This window comes from Pogona vitticeps, chromosome 1 (genome assembly GCF_051106095.1).
Source record: "Pogona vitticeps strain Pit_001003342236 chromosome 1, PviZW2.1, whole genome shotgun sequence".
NCBI lineage: Eukaryota > Metazoa > Chordata > Lepidosauria > Squamata > Agamidae > Pogona > Pogona vitticeps.
Window position 1 is genome coordinate 37,723,846 of NC_135783.1, and position 22,959 is coordinate 37,746,804.

General features: G+C 40.0%; 1 protein-coding gene across 1 annotated transcript; it reads right to left on the bottom strand.

Moving 5' to 3' along the window:
• Positions 1-1,018: 1,018 nt before the first annotated feature.
• Positions 1,019-21,829, bottom strand: ACBD3 (acyl-CoA binding domain containing 3). The gene is made up of 8 exons (XM_020786574.3): positions 21,373-21,829; positions 8,877-9,018; positions 8,429-8,569; positions 7,062-7,220; positions 4,844-5,018; positions 4,061-4,250; positions 3,217-3,501; positions 1,019-1,775 (listed from the first exon to the last, which is right to left on the bottom strand). Exons 1-8 carry the CDS (start codon positions 21,698-21,700, stop codon positions 1,564-1,566), a joined length of 1,632 nt encoding a protein of 543 aa, XP_020642233.1. The 5' UTR covers positions 21,701-21,829; the 3' UTR covers positions 1,019-1,563.
• Positions 21,830-22,959: the final 1,130 nt, after the last annotated feature.

Sequence of the window (22,959 nt, forward strand, 5' to 3'; positions counted from 1 at the left end):
CTCCAGAACTCCAACAGACCCATATAAACATAAAACTTGCAACTAATCCATAGATGTTTTGCTGCAAAAAAGAATTTATGGTGGTGGTGGGGATTACATTCATGTGGATAACCAAAGATGGGAAAACTCCAGAGTACATCAACCACTCCAATTAACTTTTCCCATCTCTGTGCATTAAGCATTTACACTAGTCATTTTCCACAGTCCTGAATTCCATCCTGCTTCTTGGAGGTCTGGCACCATACACTGTTACAAATAAAGAACAAAAAGCCTTAGTCACTGCTGAGTAAATATGCAATTCTGGAACTTTGCTCTGAACTTGATATGTAAGTTAAAAATTCTCAATTTGTATATATGGCAGAACATAAGAATGGGTGCTCCAATATAAATAAACTAAGATTGAGTGTGTTCTGGCAGTGATTTCCATAACCCCAGTGCAGCATTAATTCCTATAACATTACATTTTTAAATTTACATTAAGTGCACAAAGTGCAAAACTGAGTTTACATCAACAACAAAAAAGCTGTGATGACTATAGAAACTGGCCAGATAACTGGTTTAATTTGATGCTTCCTCATATAGCTGCAAGACAGACACTCCAACTGGAATGTCTGATGCTAACAGGGTTATCTAAATATTACATTGTCCATGTACTAGCTCCAGTGCCAAAATCCTGCACAGAATTTGGGCTAAGAATTATATGATGATAAAGGGAAAGATTGTTTTGCTACCTCTTTGATGTGCACAATTAAACTTCCTAGTTTTGATATCAAACAAGAGATTTTCTTAATATATATTGTATATGTATGTATGTGTGTATGTGTGTCAATGTGCGTGCGCACACACACACATACACACACAGACACAAGCTTCACACAGATCTCCAACAAAAGCACACAAACATTCACCCAAACTTTTATTTCTTACCCAGTAAGCATGCTGTTCAGACTGAGATGCTCCAAATGATTTCATCAATGAGAGCAGACACAAGACAAATTGGATTCTAAACTGCATCCACTAAGGTTTCAAGTTTAATGATGCAAAAATCTGACATTCAAATACAGTTAAGAAACTTGCTTGCTCCAATGCAGTGTGCATCAGACACTTGCCCCCGCAAATAAGGCTAGTCCTGTCAAACAAACAATTAACAGATTTATTGTGTTTAAATGCTTGAAGTGTATACGCTAAGGAACTTCATACCAGCTGCCACCAATGAAACACTGTCCCACTGTATATATGTATTTGATTTTAAGGGGTATTAAAGGTCAATATATGCCTCTTGTTTGACCTTTTGTTTTAAGTTCTGGCAAAGAACCATGTCACCAGAAAGGACTGGGGAAATCGTAATCCCACTAACTGCATTAACAATGAGTTGCAGAAGAAAGCCCAACCCCCAGTGTCAAATGTTAACACACACACACCCTCATACATACACACACACACACACACACACACCATACAGACACATCAGACAGGGTAACTGAGTCAAAAGGTCCAAGTATGCTTGATGGATGTTCCAAACATGTCTTCTGCATTGCCCCAGCCTCCGACACCACAACATTTTTATCTAGTATAATAGACTCTGTAATAAACTGTTTTTGATCTCCATAGTGAGTATGAGTTGTCAAATTTAAGGAGATAGACTCCTCTCCCTGGATACTGGTGGCTGCCAGCGTACACCTCTTCATGACAGTCTCGTCTGTACACAGGCACTATTTCATCTAATTGACGCTTGTTGGCGTTCTTTTTGGCTTTTTCTTCAGTACTAGCATTTTCTGAGAAAAGAGTTAGAAAGAAAGCATTATTAACTAACTGCAACTTTCTGTACCAGAAATACATTTCCAAGGTGTGTTACTGGAACTAAACACTAGAGGGAACCAGAGAATATGCTATATATAGGGTTTCTATATTCATGCTTTCTGGCATCTGCCGGTAGCAGGGGGCCTTGGAACTGATCTCACATGGATACCGCCGTCCAACTATAATTTCAACAAGATTTAACAAAAGCAAGACTGTAAGTAGTAGTCTATGCCAGAACTTCACAGAAAAGAGCAATGACCAATTGTTAAAAATATTTTGGTACAAGAATAAATGATGTTACCACATCAAGGTTTTGTCAAAGTTAATTCCTTCATTCCCATCTTGGGAAATGCTATCTTGCATAAAATCAGTGAACCGATATGGAACTTCAACACTGCGAACAATTTTAATACAATTCTACACATGAATGGACTGGGAGTTTTACTTTAGATTTCATTTTACCACTAATTATTTTTAAAATACTGGGTTTCCACTGTGATCATGATGCTCTGAAGGGCTTTCAGTCTTCCCTCAGAAGGCATGTATGATTCTTTCCCCCCTCTTTCTTGTCTTGTCTTTTTTAATTTTTTTGTCTCCAAATCCCAGAATTCTTCATGCTGTGAGTTCCACCTGCCATACCCACAACTAAACTGGACTCACCTGGAGAAAGGCCAAGCTGGCAGGCTTCATGGCTTAAGACTGACCAAACTCCTGTCCGGCATCCTGATAGAAAAGGAAGTTGCCTCATTCACTTTCTTTTCCAACAGGGAGTTCCCAACAGGTCTGAACACAGTACTTTGGGTCTGAACATAGGCAAGCTCCTTTTCTGACAGGATGCTAGGCAATGAAACCTTATGAGTAGAGCTCCCAGAATGGGGCATCTGAAAAGAAATAAAATAAACAAACACATCCCTATCCTTAAGATGTCCATGCATTGCATTTTGGACTTTAAAAAAAAGAATTTGGAATTCGCAGTTGTGATGACTAAACCACTTCTGAGTATTTTCTACATAGAAAACCCTGGAAAAGGTCCCTGTTAAGTCAGAATTGACTTGACAGCACACGATTATCATTGAGAAAGTTCATATAGGACACTATGACAAGACAGCCACTATAGTCCTGGAGGTTGGTCAAGACAAGGCTGAATAAGTTCACTGATAGTAATGGATTCAAAGTAGAACATTTAAATTACTACAAGGTCTACTTGTGATCCATAGCTTCTATCTGAAAATTCCTTGACCACAAGAACTGATTAACTCACAATGTTCCAGGGCTTCTCACTATTTGCCACTTGCTACACTGGAACTATGCTTCAAAACTCCAATTTGACAACCATCAGATTCCTCCAAAACTTCTGATCATGACAAATAATGCAAATTAAAGTATGAAACCTGACAAGTGTGTAAAACAAGATACCTTCATCTTCGTCCTCATCCTCACTGGATTCACTAACATGTACACTGACGGCTGTGTTAGGGGAGTCTGTCCATTCAAAATACACCCCAAAACCAATGTCATAATTGTCTGTAGCAAACTCCCAGAAGAGATAAGAACCCTCTTCATGAGTTGGTACACGGACTGTCACTACTTCTCCTCTGCCAACTGTGATGACAGAGTCTGCATCCTGGCGAATTTTCTCTTTGAAGTCTGCAATTTGAGGCCGTGTCCACATGGATGGTGCTGCTATCACTGGAACAGATTCTAAAAAGACAGCAGGACAAGAAAAGTGCAGGAGCTAAGTGATTTACAAACAGACACACCACTGTTGTGGGTTGGGGGTGAAGGGACTAGAAAAATCCCACAACAACAAAGGAAGTCTTCCTTCTAAAACATTCCTTGCAGACAACATGAGAACCAGAGGGACAGTATTTTCTTTCTGCCAGCATTTCTTCATCCCCACAAAGTTAGTTATGAAAAAGGGCAAAATGTCCAGAATGTTATCTCCTACCTTGCAGTCTTTGGATAATTTGGATGTAACAACATCAATTTTTCCAACAATGCCCCCCTTTCAATCTGTTTACAAAAGATTTCTATCCTAATGAAGGATGTTGAGCTCTGAAAGTCTAAACAGCTAACAAATGATAAATATGCTAGAGAGCATATTTTGTGGACTCCACTTGGCTAGAGGAAGCTAGGTGCCAACCATGACAAAGACAACTGCTAAGGGGGACACAATCAGAAGTAACATAAGCAGATTTCTGTGCCACACATTTCCTGGATTTTTAAAAAATAAAAAGAGTTCAAGAAATTTTACTCATACCTTTTGGTCCATTCTCTAATGCTTCTTCTAAAGCATCTGTTTCCAGGTCCTTTTCAGGGCTGTCTGTATGAGAACTAGTTTGCCCATTTATTGATGGGATTTCCCCTGTAGCAGCTGGGTTTCCCTTTGACACAGAAGAAGCTGAAGCTCCTGCTGTGGCTGCAGCTTCCTGTTGTTTCTGTAAAGCTGCCTACAAATTAAAAAAAACATTATGGGCAATGAAAGATGTGGGCTCTATTGTCAGGGAGGTACAGAGTTCTATGTATGGGTAATATCATGGAACCCTTTGCCAAACAACTGAATGAAGAGGTAAAGATTAAGTCAGTCAGCTTTAAGAGGGGTGGGAACCTAGCACAATTACCCTGTACATCACTGAAGACTTAAGCAAAGGACTGGATTTGTACTTTGGGTCTGAACATGGAGGAAGGTAAAGTTTCACATGTAAATATTCATTCAATTAGTTAGGATGCGCATTACATTATTATTCCGTCTGTTGAATCCTAAATTGCTCCTAAGTCAGTTACTTTTCAATCTATCTTCTGCGCAAATGTTTACTTCCAACTGAAACCAATAAACAGGTTCCCACCCTTTTGCTTAGAGGCATTATGACCCACTCTGGTTAGTAAGCTCAAAAAGTCATGTTGAAGCAGAAATTTGATTTGACATTAGAATGTACGCACCTGTCCCTTCATTAATTGCAATACAGAACAGGAATCTCACAGATATGAGAACTGGCAAACATTGAACATTCTAAAAACGTCATTCCTAACACAGTGACTATACCTGTTGCTGTGCTAGTTGGACTTGATAAAGTTGCTGCATGTACTGTTGGTAGTGCTGTTCCTGGAGCTGACGAATTAAGAGCTGCTGCTGCTCATAGTTGCCTGGATACTGCTGGGCTGCATACTGTTGGAACTGAACAGCAGTCTGAGAGTTCAATGCTGCCATTATCTGTTGTCTAGATTAGGAACAAATTGCCCTAATAAACAATTCTGTAGGCATCTGAGGAGTAATATTTAAATCTGTGTAGCAAATTAAATATTCTTATGGAAAACAAACTCCCTGCAATAACAAAGACACAATGTATACAGTGTATTTCTGAAATACAACCAGCTAAGCAGACATGAAGAAGTTCAAATTAAAGAATAAAAGTTTGGATGAAACTTTTACAAGTCCTTGTGGTACAATGTACAATCAGAGTTCACACAGGCAGAATGAGCCTCATGGCGCAGTAGTTAAACTGCTGTACTGCAGCCAAAACTGTGCTCACGACCCGGGGTTCAATCCCAAGTAGCCGGCTCAAGGTTGACTCAGCCTTCTATCTTTCCGAGGTCGGTAAAATGAATACCCAGCTTGCTGGGGGGGGGGGCAATGTGTAGTCTGCATAATTAACTTGTAAACTGCCCAGATAGTGCTTGAAGCACTATGGGGCAGTATATAAGCAGCAAGCTTTGCTTTGCTTTGCTTCTAAAACCATGCAAATTGCTGCACTGGCCAGCTGTGTATTTCATAAGCTCTACTTACTACGCCCACTATGGCCCTACCTGCAACAATCCCACTTGGCCTTGGGTACCCATGTATACAGAAGCTCCAAAACAGACTCCTGCAATGCTATCTGTATGAAACTCTTTCTGAACAACATATGGAACTTACTGTGAGGTGAAAATGTGATAAACCAAATGGTGGTGGATGGCAAAATATTTAAACACACAATTTTGCCTCACTATGTTTCTGGATTCAATTCTAACTTTTGACATCTGAAATTGACTCACACTCATAATCATCTCTAGCCATCTAATCCAGCCTATAAACTAAAATCTTTTTGAATATCCTTCTTGTGTCCTCCTGTTAATTTAGGTAATGGTTCCCCTTGACATTTAGTCCAGTTGTGTCCGACTCTAGGGTGCAGTGCTCATCCCCGTTTCCAAGCCATAGAACCAGCATTTGTCCGAAGACAGTTTCCATGGTCACGTGGCCAGCGTGACTAGACACAGAATGCCGTTACCTTCCCACCGAGGTGGTACCTATTTATCTACTTGCATTTACATGCTTTCAAACTGCTAGGTTGGCAGGAGCTGGGACAAGTGACGGGAGCTCACTCCATCGTGTGGATTCGATCTTATGATTGCTGGTCTTCTGACCTCGCAGCACAGAGGCTTCTGCAGTTTAACCCGCAGAGCCACCACATCCCTGTTAATTTAGGTCAATATAAATGAAAAACAATGGACTTGATGGTGCTGCAAGCACCGGAACTTCCAATGGATTTGCACCTAATCCATTCAAGTTGCCAACATTTAAACAAGTCTTACAGACTTCCTCTTTCAAAACAGTCTCAGATACAACATAATTAACAGCTTACATGTCTAGAGATACTCCTTCATGTGCTGTTTGTATTTGTTTTATGTATAGTACTTCCACTGTTGTTATGTGCTATCAAGTCATTTTTAACTTGATGGCACCTTTACAGTTTTTGAGATGTAAGGAGTGGCTGACCATTGTCACCTGCTTGTCAGTCTTCATGGCCATGCATGGATTAGAAATCAGGTCTCCTGAGTCCTAGTGCAACACTCTATCTAGTATACCATACTGGCTCTCACTTCCACTGTAGCTCATCTCAATTGTTTTATATGCCGTTTTCTAAGGACAGAGTTCTAAAAAATAACAACATATTTTTAAACACATACTTTGGAATAAATTTCATTGCATGGCATAGAAAAGGCATCACTTCATCAGGTGTGGCCTATCCCAGGCTCTGGGATTCTGCAGCTTGAGGAAGCCACACAATGGCAGGACACATGCTATCAGCTACAGGTGACCTCAACTGGCCCGATTTGCAAAAGGCACAATGGGGATCTGAACTCCTCGCCCCAAACTCTACTGCCAGATGTTCCCATTCACTAAGGTATACTATGAGAATAAAAGAGAGAACCCAGGCACAGAAGCTCTTTCTGAGGAAATTCGTGTACACATATGTTACGTTAAAGTACTGATGACTCCTTACTTCTGCTGTTCCATTCGGAATCTTTCTTCTTCTATCCGCCGCCTTTCTTCTTCCTCTCGCCTCTGCCTTTCTTCCTCTTCTTGCCTACGCTTTTCTTCCTCCTTTTGCAAGCGCTCTCGTTCTTCCTCTTCACGACGCCTACGTTCCTCTTCTTCTCTCCTGTAATAGCCATGTTTATTAAACAATCATTATTCTACAATTTTATGCAGCCACTATATATAAAAATGAAAGTGTCAAAACATGTGATTACCTAGGTTTCTACAGATTTGGCAATACCAAGAATACAATTAATAAAATAGAAATTATCACATAAGATTATTTGTGGTGGTATACTATGACTGCAATACTTACTCCTACAATCCTAGGAGTAAGCCCTACCAAATTCGATAGGACTTAACTTTTGAGTAGACTTGAACAAGACTGAGATGTAAGAGTGAAACGGAGTGATGAAAAAGAGATTTTAGAGAGACTCAACAATGTACAGAATAATTAAGTGTTTAGACTTTTTTCATACTTTAAACTAAATGTGAAGAAGTTGTAAAAGTCCAGGTGTCAATTTTCCATCCCTAGAAGTCACTGCAGGCCACCCCGTTGCAAAAATGTTATTAAAAGTTGAAAGCCAGATGTTTACTTTCAGGTTCATGGATACAGGGAGAGTTAGGAGGAGTGAAAGAAAAATCAAACAAAGAGTGATCCCTGTCCTCATTTTTGCTGATGGGGTTCTTCAGACTGACAAGAAGATTCAGAAGTCTGTCTGACACAAAATAAAGCATTACTTAAAGAACAGAATGCTAACTGAAGCACATCAGCTCTGTATAAGTAGGAAATGTAACTAATAGGAAACAGACAGGGACACAGTCCAATTTTTCAACAGACACATAAATTTTGTAACAAATATTAGATTACATGCCTGTATCTTCCTAGGCTGAAGACATTCTGTTTTAAATCATGTTAGCCTGATAAAATTCTTGTTCTACAGTGACAGATTAAAACATAACTAATATGTTTCAAGTTTTTCTGAAATACTAAGATTTTCAAGACTAGCAGGCATCTTTCTAAAGCTAGGAAAAAACTTCACTATAGCTAAAAGATTCATATCCAGGTTGTAAAAAAGCACTTAAAATTATTTAACAATGAAGCGACAGATAAACTAGCCAGCTGGGATACTGAACACTCTATGGCAGTGATCCCCAACCTTGGGCCTCCAGATGTTCTTGGACTACAACTCCCAGAAGCCTTCACCACCACCTCTACTGGCCAGGTTTTCTTGGAGATGAAGTCGAAGAACATCTGGAGGGCCAAGGTTGGGGGCCACTGCTGTATGGAACTATTGTGCAACTCCAAAGAGGCCCAAGAAAAAAGCTTACCTTTTCTTCTCCTGCTCTTCTCTTTCTATTTTATGAGAAGTAACATATGTTGAGAAGAGATGACAACACCTATTTAAGAGCTTTACAAACTCTGTCATGGCATCTTGCTTTGTCATGTTTCCAAGGGCAGCCCATTCTTTCCTGCAAGGAGAAAAGAGAAGCAAAATGTCATTTTCTCTACCATCTTATAAAGACAGAATGTAAACATTATTTTATCAAGTAGGGGATGACATGATGGTGGAGGGTCCATAATTTCAAGACCAAGTATTCTCTACATAATCTGAGCATAGAAAAGAGAACTCAAAATAAAGGATGCACAAAACATTTGTTCACCTATCTTATTTGCAAGATATTACTAAACCACTGGTACATCAACTTACAGACCAATCTTAAAATACATCAAACAATTTAACTGACAAACAGCTTATTATAGGTGATAATTTTTTACCTTCTATCATTTCCCAGCACATCAAAGAATCCAACTTCTGGACAAGTGTCTGGATTATAAGGTCCCAACAGAACCTGCTTATGCAGTGCAACAAGTCTTAGCTTTTCTTCGTAAGAGGGGTGAAATGCTTTGCCGTCTTTTTCTGAAGAAGACAAATGAAACAAAGAAATGCTTAAAGATTACAATCAAAATCACAGCACTGGAATGTACCAATTGTCATCTGTTCAACAGTCAAATGAATTAGGATGGAATGTCATCCCCTCATGTATCAGGACCATTTTCTACATGGGCAACAGTGATAACTGATTGTCATGAAGAGGAATATTATATTAACACTTCCAAATGAGAGCAGAGACTGCCAATCTGTAGCCGTGCAGATCAGAGCTTGTAAACATTACTTTGTGGGGCTATACCTCCCAGAATTCCCTGGGAATTTTGGGAATGGTTATCAAAAAAATTGTGATTACACTCATTGTCACCTGGCCCTCTGAATTTTAACTCTCGTTTGTCCTACACAATGCAGCCAATGACCAAGCATAATATGGGGTTGTAGTTCAATATCTGGAGGCCACAGGTTCCTCATCTCTGATTAAGGAGGACTATATTTGACATAAAAACAATAGGTCTTATCTTGTGCCAACGGTGAGGAAGCAAACAGTTATTTAAACAACAAAAGGGAGAACTGTGATGACATGGTTTGTGACTGGGTGAAAACCTGGGAGACCTGGGTTTAATTATTTACTCAGCCAACAAGCACGCTAAATGACTTTGGGCTACACGTACTCTCTCCACCCAGCCTGAAGGTAAAATGGTGAAATGGGAGTGTCAGAAAGTTCGCCTTTCCCCTCAGGCGGCCCCTCCATTTCGGCAGGAAATAATAAGGGTTGAATCCTTATAACTTTAACAACAGAACCTTTATTGCCACTTCCACTCTCCAGCACATCCTTTAACGGTTCCAACGGTTTACAACTGGGTGACAAACTGTCATTAACATGTTCTAAACTTTGGAAATAATCCCACGGGGCTAACGGCGCCGGTCCCCATAGGGTTTCTTGCAACCCCACTGAGGGGGTGGGGGACTCCTCATGGCACAAATTGTCCCACAGCATTTGTGCCGAATCCACCCCCTCTCATCCGGACCTTCCTCAAACTCAGCCTTTCTCCAACCGTGCTCTCGTTGTAACTCTTCTTCCCACGGAGCCACAATCACTTTCCACTCTTTCGCCGGTTCATAAAGTGGTGGTTTCCTTTGAGTTGAGGGATTAGGCAAAAGTCCGCCCACTTGGAGGTTAGGGAAATCCCTTATTAAACCTTGGGTGCGGACCCTCTCAAAGGCTTTTTCTTCCCTCCTTTTCCTTTCGTACTCCTCCACCACCGCACTAAACCACACCACCCCCTCCTTATCCTTATATCCTCCACCAACTGTCACTTCTGACTCCTCCCACTCCCCTTCAGCCAAACATACTTCCAGCTTTAATTCTCCCTCCTTATCTGTTAACCCTTTCCTCTCTTCTTTGTTACTTTCGCTGCTAGTCAGCTGCTCTTTCTTTTCATCATCTTTTTCCACCTTCGTCTCTGTGGACGGCACACTCTCTCTTGCTACACCTTCACAGGGAGAATGATATATGTCACCGTGAGCTCACAAAAACACAAGATATTCCATGCAGAATCAGACCAAAAGCCTATCTAAACAAACATCCTGTTCATACTGGGCAAGCAAACCTGCCAGCAAGACAAGAGTGCACATTCACCCTCCATCTCACATACCCTAACAACTAATATACAGAGGCACTCCCTCATATTAGAGGTGATCTATTGCCCTTTTGGCTAACAGCAATTGATAGCCCTATCCTCCACATATTTATCTAATCCCCATAAAGGTGTCCAAGTTGGCAGTCATCACTATAACTTGTGGCAGTGAATTTCACACCAAGATGTGCAGTTGCTTGTAATACCTTTGGGTTGGATAAACATGTAATGGATGAAAACAGACAATAAAGATTCATTTTGTAATAGACAAAGCCAAACATGTCTAGTAGGCTCTCTAAACCAGTGTCTTTTTTTGTTCTACTTAAAAATATCTGCCTGCCTGTTTATGATATCACTACATAAATCCTATTTTTAACTACTGAACTAGGATATGTTGACTCAAAAATTATTTATTCATATTACAATACATATGCATTCTACAGTGTAATAACATTACCAAAAATGTTCATGAAAAGAAATGAGTTTTTTTTAAACTTTCAATTATTAAAAAACTTAATGAATAATTGACATGCATAACTAAAAAATGGGCTGCAGAGAGACAGAGATGGGCAGGACTGTTAGGACCTTATTACCGTATAAGCCACACAGCAAATAAATGATGATCTATTTCACAATTTTTAATCTATCTGTTCTGAAATGTGACACAAGAGAGATGTCACCGACAAAGAGTTTAATTCACCACTCAGCCAAGTGTCCAATGGCATCATACATAACAATGTGAGAAGAGTTCTATGTAATTCAGGTATTCACATTTGGAACTCTGATCTATGAAACTATGAAACATCTGTTGATCTAGCATTATTTTTTAAAAAATATGGTTTTGGTGAACACATTATTGGGGGATCAGGATAATTGTAGCACATTTAATGAACTCTCAGAGCATATGGCAAATGAATGAAGCAAATGCTTTCAGAAACAGTCCTTGATGAAACATGGAACAAGGACACAAATGAAAGTCCCATATGGAAAAATTAGTGTGTCAGGTTGTTACTTGTATTAGAATAATTAAATCACGTGACTGGCTTGAAGCATATCTGTACTTTCTGGAGTAAACACAAGCAGCTGGGCACAGTAGACACAGTGGGAGAAAATTCCTATTCCCTCTACAACATCAGAGGGTGGAATGTACATCTGGAGATAATGCTATATTGTGGTTTCCAGTAGACTGACTAAATATCTGGTCCCCAATTATTGGACAGTAGCAACATAATTACTACCCTTCTCCATCATGCTATAGAAACAAAGAAAGATGGGGCAATAGTGAATGGATTTTTAGAATGGAACAATTTAGGTCCAAAACTTAAATGAATTCTGGAACTCAGAACCCTTTAAATTGTAGGTTTAAATCTGCTGCATCAGGCTCCAGTTGGTGGATTCTATGGTTCTTAAAAAAAAGAAAGGGAAAAGAAAGAGAGAGAGAGAGAGAGAGATCTTAAAGATCGTTAGTATACCTACCCTTATGTACAAAATTACTTTTAGTGGCACTATCTGAATAACACAGACGTTCACTGTGGGTGGGTAAGATCTGAAATTTCTGTTCTCACAAGCCCTATTCAAGCATTTGTTTGCATATATAAATGGGCATATATGTATCACGGGAAAATTGGGATGTGCATTAAGTCCAGCTCATAATATCTCCTGCCCAGAAGTCATTCGGACTTTGTGCATGGGGCATGAAGGTCTAAAAAGGTTTTGATAGTCACATACAAAGCCCTCCATGGCTTGGGCCATGTTACTTGTTGGAGCATCTCTCCTTAATGTCGCCTAGAGTGGTCGAAATGACTACATAGGCGGGGTATAAATACAATAAAATAAATAAATACATAAATAAATCTATAAATAAATCTCCCCAACACACAAGATCATCTTACTTGAGGTTCCTCCGGGTGGCCACCCCGAAGGAGGACAATAAATCCTCTACAAGAGGCACGGCCTTCTTTGAGGTGGCTCTAACTTTACAGAACCAGCTTCTGGAGGAGCTCCACCTAGCCCCCTCTCTGTGGATTTTTAGGAAGCAATTAAAAACACTGCTCTTCAGGGGGTCTTTCCACACCAACCCCAGCTAATCACATTCTCCCCCTTTTTGCTCTCTCCTCCTCTTCTTCCCTCCCCTTTTTTCCTCCATCCACTCTGAGATTAGTTGGTGCCATCGGTTTTTTTTAAAGGTTTACTGCTATCAGTTTTAATATTTCTATTTTTATTTTCTATTTTACGAGTTGTAACCTGCCCAGAGTAGTGCTGTGACACTAATGGGAGCAAGATACAAAATGAATGAATGAATGAATGGATGGATGGATGGATGGATGGATGGATGGATGGATGGATGGATGGATGGATGGATGGATGGATGGATGGATGGATGGATGGATGGATGGATGGATGAATGAATGAATGAATGAAAAGGGGCTTGTAACTGTATTTGGATAAATGTGCTTACACAGCTCCTGTGACTGGGAATCCTGAAAAGATAGGATTCTTGATCAAGGAAGGTCTGTAAGGACAGATCCCTTTTCATGTGGTCATGGCTTCTTCACATTTCCTCACCTCTAATGAATAAAGCTTAATTCATGTCTCGATAAACAGCTGAACAGGGTTATAATAAATACTCCATCTTAAGACTTTGTCCTCTGTGCACTACCATGTTGTTACTACCAGCTAAAACCATCCCACTGTATCAATAACCTGTACCCTAACTTTAATACTTCTCACATGCGCTGAAGTGTAGGCATGCTCTTATTCAGATAACCATCTCACTTACAAAAAAGATGAACCACTTTTCAGAGACATATTCAGAGAATAGCCTTTCTAATCACTGCACATATTGTTCTAAAAGGAGCTAAGACGAGTCCTAAAAGAAACTAAGATGCACATAAGCAAAATTAAAACCAGCAGCTCCTTTATCTGCATACCCTTCAGACACAATGGTTGAGATCCTGTTGTTTACCCTTGTGAGTAGCACTGGAGTAACTCTGCTGAATCAGTAGCGGTGTGGTTGAGGCAACTCCTCACCAAACCGCTTTATTGATTTAACGGACCTACTCCAGTTGCAACTTACCAGGCTAAACAACAGAATTTCAGCCAATATATACCCTTACCAGCTTACAACATCCTTCTGCTATGTATATTTACATCTTTACACAAGGGTGGATGAAAGGCCAAACAGAGACACTGAGAGGGGAAAAAGATGAAGATGTCAACTTATTAATGGGCACTGAAATATGCAAAAATACCAAAACACACACAAAAAACCAACAACCCCCACCCCAAAATACAAACCACCAGGTAGATAAAGGCTATACCTCCCAGTGAGAACCTGAGCATGTTCAATGGCCTCCAGGACCTACAGAATGTTCAGATGGAAAATTAAATTTTGTGTGCATGAGAACAAAGTTGGCATGTAAGAAGTTCTCAGATTAAGCATATATGCTTAATGTTATTTTAGTATACAGTACATGCTAATAGTATAGATGTGCATATACTATTGATTTTATCTAAATTAGTGCAGTACTTAGAATTGTCATAGATCTATTGCAACAAAACAGATTTCCTGATTTTCGACCCTAATATTAGCAAACATTTTCATATAATCATGTTGCATCTGGTAAGTGAAGATTATGCCACAAATTTGACAATATGAATTGTAGTCCATAGTTGTGTCACAATATAATTGTCAGCTAAATCCCATAGAGCTCTCGGTTTGGGCACCTGAAAAACAGGGTACTGTATACATTTTTATGAAGAGCATTTAACAAAAATCAAATGTTCTCATGATATGTGATCCCATTTCTTCTTTACCTCCAAGCAAAGGTCTGTAGGATAAGTATAAGCAATTTCTCTATACCAATGATAAAGGCTATCTCTTTCTGGCTACTGCTGCAGCCTTAGGACAGCACTGGTATCTTGATTGATGTAAAATGGCAATAGAGGAAAGGAAAGGAAGATACCTCTCTACAGAGAGAAACATCTGTTTTCTCTTTTCTTCCTCACTACAGTTTTTCTTCCTTATTCCATGGCTTTCAAAAGGATGCAAAATTGACTAAAAAAGGTGGAAAACAGTCTCTGGGCTAGGAATTTCATTCCTACCATGTTTTCCTGAAAATAAGACAGGGTCTTATATTAATTTTTGTTCCAAAAACGCATTAGGGCTTATTTTCAGGGGCTGTTTTATTTTTGTCATGTACAACCATCTATATTTATTCAAATACAGTCATGTCATCTACTTCTGGTTGCTGCACAATGGTAGAGAGCAGGGTTTCACTTCACTAGGGCTTATTTTTGGGGTAGGGCTTATATTACGAGCATCCTGAAAAATCATACTAGGACTTATTTTCAGGTTAGGTCTTATTTTTGAGGAAACAGGGTACAAGAATGTTTACTTTCCCTCATGCTTGATGGAGTGCCACATGTTTTAAACATTTCTCAGACAATTTTTTGAGCAATTCAAGAAATGATCCAAAAATTATTCAGATGTATGGAGAGAGGAAGAGAAGAATGGATACTATGCTCTTCAAGAACATTATTCAATGGTGTATTCAGCAGTCACATCAAAACACATATTCTATTCTAGTGGTAGCAGACAGGATTTTAGGAGCTTATTTTGTTTTTTTCTGGAAAACAAAATAAGCTTCAACCATAAGGGAATGTATACATAAACTAAGGTATATAAAAACCAATGATTTTAAAAAAATCAATTTGTCACAACAAATCCATTTTAATTTAAATAATCAAAATAAATTTTTATTTAATCAAATAAAATCAAATATTTAGCATTTACTCAAATATTTAAATCAAATCCGCCCTGACATAAACTACAGACAACAACTTTACAATAGAACTCTTCCATGTCTCTGAACAGCAATTTGTACAGTCATAGAAGAGTCATTAAACTACATTAACAGTCCAATATTATGTGGCCTGATTAAGGTAAACTATTTTGGGACATGAGTTTAGAAGAACGTTAGCTATCACTTAGATAATAAAAGTGCTAATGATAACATGCACACAGTAAGTATAATGCAGATGAAATACTGTACTTCCTAGCAACATGAACTCAAGACTTCAACTGAAGAATCTGCACTACTGAAAATCAGATTACAATGCACAATGAAGATAAGAGTAAGATTATCTGCTCAACAGCCTTCCTGCAAATGCTGTGCAAAATACAAGGCTAAGCAAATGACTTGAAGAATTTGGACAATGTTCTCAAAAATGCTTGAAGCTTAAGAGTGAGAACTCATTGAACACATACTTTGGAGGATGAGAGCACAACTGTAAGCATAGTTTTAAAATGCTTTCCAGCCAGGATAGCTTTAAAGAGCAAAACACACACAAATGTTACTATGTACAGTAATATGTTAGACATTTATCAGTTTAGCTACTTTTTTCAACCAATGAAATACACCTATAGGAATGATAATCTGCCTCAAGAAAATGCTAAAAATGTTTTGTTTTGGGCCAAATTTAAATCATAATTTGCTAAAAGAGGATGACCAGCAACATTAACTTTTGAATAATCTAATCAGATTAAAGGTGCAACATCAAGAGAACATAAAGTGAATTTTATTCTCTTTCTTTCAATGGTGCCAACTAGATGCTATAGTTTAAAACAAACCTAGACTCCCTTATCAACTAACTAATCCATCCTTTATCAACTAACTAATCCAAACTTTGTTTTTTGCAGTTCAAATAGAACACCATCCTCAAAATGTAGATGATGTAAACTGCAGTTTGAAATCCTGCCACTATGAACAAACTTTCTAAAGGCAAAGATGCTCAAGTTTGCTTTCAACTGGAAAAATGCCTGAGGGAGAAAGAAACAAAAAGACTAGAATCAATTAAGAAAGGAAGACCTTCACTAAGAACAGATAAAAGTAATGTGAGGAGAGAGAATGAGATCCTCTAGGGCTTACTCCTAAAATAAACAAGAATAGCTGGCAAATGACATCTCTCTGTGCTCCTCGGGAGAGAAGGCATCTAGGTTACAACTTGCACTTGCTGCATCTTGCTTGAATTAATTAAGATACGTAAGTCCCCTAAAAGCAATTCCCAAGAATCAACATTTTATTGCAAACTTTGTAAGCAAAAAAGATAAGACAGCTACATTAAGATGTGATTTTTTTTCAGAATTTTCAGTTTAGAAAATATTTCAATATATTGGAACTGAAAGGAAAGCAATGCAAAATATCTCATATTTAGTAAGCAAAAACAAACTAATAAATGTTAGTTTTACTTGTATATACATTAAAGAACTTTTTATCCTCAAAAACTGATATATTTTAATCTTTCATTAAGATTTTAAAAAATAAAATATGCACAGGCTACAATGCCCACTTTGACTGGTACAAGTCTCACTGAACTAAGCACATAAAACCTTTTTTGAGAACTGTTTTTATTTATTTATTTAATTTATTTAATTTATTTTTGGACTTATATACCGCCCCATAGTGCTACAAGCACTCTCCGGGCGGTTTACAATTTAATTATACAGGCTACACATTGCCCCCCCCCCCAGCAAGCTGGGTACTCATTTTACCGACCTTGGAAGGATAGAAGGCTGAGTCAACCTTGAGCCGGCTACCTGGGATTTGAACCCCAGGTCGTGAGCACAGTTGCAGTACAGCGTTTTAACCACTGCGCCACGAGGCTCTTTTGCACTCTTTTACTGCACTATTTGTAAACCTTTAGGACTCAGTTCATATTTCCCCCTTAGCTTTTACTGTAAAAAAAGAAATTAATATAGTAACATTCTGTTAGCATATATTGTACTACCGTGTTTTCCTGAAAATAAGACAATTTTTGCTCCAAAAATGCATTAAGGCTTATTTTCAGGGGATGTTTTATTTTTGTCATGTACAACAATCTACATTTATTCAGATACAATCACGTCATCTTCTGGTTGCTGCACAATGGTGGAGGGCGGTGTTTCACTTAGTTTGGGGCTTATTTGGGGGGTAGGGCTTATATTATGAGCATCCAGAAAAATCATACTAGGGCTTATTTTCAGGTTAGGTCTTATCTTTGGGAAAACAGGGTAAATGGATTGTTAATGTATGCATTCATTATTTGTTACAGTGTACCATCAATTCATTACGACTTATGGTGACCCTTTGCATGGTTTTCTAGGTACAGAGTATTCAGAACTGGTTTACCACTTCCTTCTTCTGGGGCACTGTAGGACTGTTCTCTTGTTCAAGGCCAAACAGGTTGGCTCTTCTGGACTGAACTCTCAGCGTCTGGCTCTGCAACCACATACCTAACTCACTGAGCTATCCAGCCAGCTGTGAAAATATATGTCAGTATCCAGATCTTGCCCAGAACTGAAGGGCTACACGAATACCACAAACAAAAAACCAATTCTCAAGTGTTTTAGACAGAAGAGCTGCAGACCTTTCATGTGCATATCTACTCAGGCCTGGCTGCTAACAAACATTTAGTTCATCCAAAATACATTCAGTGCTATTATTCCATATTATGTAAAACTCCTAAATAGTTTTTTAAAAAAATCTCTCAAATGTTGGGAGCTCTTTGACCTCTTCTGCTATTATTTAGGAACTAGGCCACAGAAAATTGTAATATGCCCAAAGATGATTCTGAGAAGAAAATGGAAGGATTGCTCCATCCCCCTTTCCAAGTAGTTCTGGTAAAGATTCTTCAATAGGAAACACTGACTTTAGGAATTTATACAGGCAAAGCATGGGCTTTAGCAATCAACCTGGAAAACATTCCTGGCTACAGAATCCAGTTTAAACTCAATCTAAAAATGGAAGGTCAGAGTCTAGTTAGTGTACCAAACATAAAAGAGAATATAAATAATCTTTTATATAAATAAGAATTTACAGTGACTGACACACTAAAACAATATTACTACACAGTGAACATTCTTCAAGAATGTTATACTACCCTATGATACACAGAATGAAATCTAACCAGGTTTCCTTTGTTAAAAGAACATTTCTGGCAGCAGAATGAGGAAACACACTATTTTCAATAATTCTTCCTTCTCACCCCTTCTGCAGCCTCCAATATCTGAAGCAGAGTTGGTATAAAGAGCTATACAACACAGAGTTAAACATAAAAAATTGTGCCCCTATCTTCTTTACTGGTAGAAGTCTTTAAAAGGGGGTGGCTAACTGGATCCCATTCATACACTGCAGGTGAAGATATCTGCAGGGAATGAAAGCTTACAACAACAGTAGATTGTGACCTTTTGAACTAAGTGTATTCACTTCAAAGAAGCATTCCAGTTCATTTCTGTAGAGCAACTAAGTGCTGACACTTCTTGCACTCAAAGCAGATAGTTCTTCATTGCCCATGTCAGAAACACCATAGTATAATAAATATATCAGATAATTATAGAGTTTAGCATGAAGTGTTAAAGGCATTAGTCCATGGTGGATTTAATTTACATCAAATTTATTTAAATCATGATTTAATTTAAAAGATCACTTTTACTTAAATTGTGATTTAAATCAATTTGATTTTTTAAAAAATCATTGATTCTACCCACCCTGCATCATATCTACTACATACTACTGCATCATGTCTACTACATACAGAAGATTTTACTACAAGATACTGGTACTTTCATGCTGAGAACTTATTAATAACTGAAATGAATTCATTCAAATTATCTCAATATACAGTACAGACAAAAATACTTCTGGCCAACGTAAATAATACTTTTAATCTATGACATTTATAATAAAAAGTAAAATAGCTTATTACTACCATACTTGTCAGCACCTAAGGCAAGCAAAGGAGTGATGTGACTTCAAAGATATCATCAAGCACATTAACCATGGTCAGTCCCATCATCTGGAAATATTTGCATTACAATCTGAACAAACACATCACTTTATTGTTATGTATTAAAAAGCTCCAAAACACTGAGAATAGAAATTCTGCCTAGGACTGCAATTCTATTTATAACAAGCCTTGCTAATCTCATTGAGACTTTCTTTCAAATAAAGAGGAATATGGTTGGAGTACAGAATAGATTAGGAAGAAATAGACAAGTAAATGAAATGGGCAATTTGCATTTTTTCCCAGCTTAATATTGACTATTAAGATGGTCCAAATATAAATTATCACATTTTAAAATTTCTCTTTAAAACATACTAGCAAAACTGCTGCTTTAGAAAGGTCTTGCAAATCACTCAATTACAAGGCTGAACCCTTTCTCTTACTAGACAGGATTACCCTTCATTTCCTTTTATATGTTACAATTGGGCATTAATCACAGATCTCATGAAGATAACAACTCATATGAAAATTGCAATACGTATAATATCACCAACAGAACAACCAGGAACAGGAACACAATGAAAGTGGCTACTGTGCCTGTAGACAAAATATGAGTAGCAAAAATGGGCCTTGCAGCAGTAACTTACTCTTCTGCATTTTCTACTATCAGCTTTGCTATTTTATTTGATTTTAGTTAAATGAGTAGGTCTGGACTCATCTTCAGTGAAAAAAGTTTAACAGAAATAGGTTTCAGTGAAATGAATGGAGCACTTTGCTTTCCAGCCATCACAGGAGCAAAGTCAAAATGAAGACAGAGAACCATGCTTTTCTTTCTTGCATCAGCAACATGCCCATCCTGGGATGAGATGTGTAGATTGTAGCAAGTCGTTCCCCCCCCCCAAGCAGTTAATGAATACTGAAAAAATGCTAGAATCTTATGAAACCTCTGTTATCAATACTGCAAAAAAGTCAACTGCCACAAAAATGGTTTTATCTAGGAAAATATAATTTTACTGAAGGTATCAAAGCACCTTTGGCGTTCTTCCTCAGCATAAAGTTGCTACCATGAGGTAGTGAAAAATACGACCATTAGAAGAAAAGCCACATTAAACAACAATAAACAGGTATTCTCTTTTTCGTGAGGCCATATATTTCTCTTACTGTCTATCTTTCAAATGCAGAGCTGTAAGGGGCCCTATCAATAATCTAGTCCAGCCTCTGTCAAGGAGGCACTGTGAGAACTCGAACTCCCAACCTCTGGCTCCAGAGGCCTGATACCTAAAGCACTGGCTCCACCTCAGTTTTCTAGTATCCAATACACTTCTTCAGCTTTGCTTAAAGACACCTAAGCATCCAGGGGAGGCTGATTTGTCAAAGATCATAGCTTCAGTTGTGACAAACATGTTTCAGGACGAAAAATAATATATCTTAAAAGAAAGTAGGGCAGTAACCAAGTGCTATAAATCAATTTTATAAGGAACTAAACTCCTATCTTTCTCTAAGCCTGAATCGTGTTCCTCAGAAATAATTGCTTATTCCACCCAACAGGGTCAGACTTCAAGGAACCAAATTCTGTACAGTAATTGTGTATTACCCCCAACAAGTCCTCTAATATTCTCTCTTTTAGTGTCCACCGTGACACCTCATCTTCTCTTTCTCCGCAAATGGGATCCTCTCCCCCCCCCCCCATTTTTCTGAGGTCTCTTGCCAACAACCCTTAGAGGAAGGCTCTTGTATCCGACACGCCTACCGAATGAACACTTAAATCAGCCTGGGACGGGCGGCGGCGGTGGCCTGAGAAGCCTCCGGACGAGCATCCTGTGGGATGGCTTGGGGGCCACGGAGCGAAGCAGGCCACCCTTCTCACCCCGCCTCCCCTGAGGCGGAGAGAACGAAGACGGGAAGGAACCGGCGACGCTCGCGTTACCTTCCCGCCTCGGGAACGGGGGAGGGCGGGGAAGGGCTCCTGGGGGGCGGCGGTCACCTTTGAAGAAGCGCAGCGCCAAGCCGTACAACTCCTCCAGGCCGAAGCCCCAGCGCCGGCTCAGGCTCAGCGCCCCGTCGTCTCCTCCGGCTCCTCCGCCTTCGCCTTCGCCGTCTTCGTCCGCCTCGTCCCCGGCCTCCTCTTCCTCTTCGGCGACCTGCTGCCCTGGCTGAGGGGTAGCCCCCGCCCGGCTCCCTCTGCCCGCAGGAGCGGAGCGCGGCCTAGGCTCCGCCTGCCCCACCCGGGCATCCTCCGAGTCCGGGCTCAGGGTGAGGCCGTCAATGGAGACCTCCAGCCGCTCCGAGCTCAGTGCCGCCGCGGCCGCCATCGCCAACCCGCTCTCCTTGCCCCCCTGCTGCTCAGCTGGGCGGCCACGTCTCGACTTCCTGCTCCCTCCTCACGACCCGGATCTTCCGGCGCTCGAAGGGCCCTGGCGAGGCAAGGCGAGGGAGGAGGAGGAGCTGGAGCTGGAGCCGCGCTGGCCTCCGAGGCCTCACCTCCCTGGCCCTTCCCCACTCGTCGCTTTGGCGGCTCTCCCTCGGGCGCCGGGGCCCGCGGAGGCGGGCCGGCGGGCGGGGGCTTCTTAATTTAAGTAGTTGAGGCTGCAGCCTCGACTGCTCCGCGGGAGGAAAGCCCGCCGTGTTCAGGAGGGCTTGCTAAATAAGCATGCCGAAAAGTTGCCATCTTTTATTCCCCGACAGAATTCCCCTGACGTTGAACAGCTGCAGGAGGCGCAGACATTCGCCAGGTGCTGCTCTCTCGTCCTGGTCGCTGCAGCTCTGAGCTGTGTACCTGTTGATTTGCTCCAGCTGTTAAAGGCAAATCAGCCTCCCAGCGAGGCGGCGGGTGAGGCTCGGGGCCAGGCAGCAAGCCCCCTCCGAGCTGTTGTCGCCTCAGCACGTACGAGATGTGCGGCAAAAACAAAAAATTTCCGGCTAGAAGGCGCCTCACGCTGAAATTTTGGATGCAGGCGAAAGAGCCGTTACCTCTCCGCAGTACCGCCAGTTTTAACGCTGCCAGGAGTGCTTTAATAGCCGCTTTCTCAATGGGGAGAAGCAGACGAAATCCCACACTACTTAAACGCAACCCCCTTGTCATTGCTTAATACGATAGCTGAGGCTCGATTCCTGAGTACCTTTTGCCCTCTTTTTTTTTACCAGTTTTCAGCTGGCATATATAGGAAAAGACATACATAATTATGCATTTTAAAAACCAGAGTTTAGGCTGGTTTATGAGAATGATGTAATGATGTCTTCGCTTCCTCTGAAACAGATTTGGTTTATGAAGTGTTTTCTGTGTTGCATCAGTTTTATGATTCAGGAAGCAAGTCCTTCATATCTCATGCAATTAATCCCAGACATCTGCATGAAACAAATGAGGGAGAAGAAAGTGGCAGTGGTGCAGCTGTTTCTGTCAAAAACCTATTTACACTAATTCACTCTCTTGTGAATGAAAAACAACAGTCAACACAAAGCTGGATCTCATGTATAGGCTTGCCCATCTGGACAACATTTCTGCCCTGAGACTGAGGGTTATGAGGTTCTGCATCTGCACTATGCTGGAAAAATCTACATATTTAAAAAATCC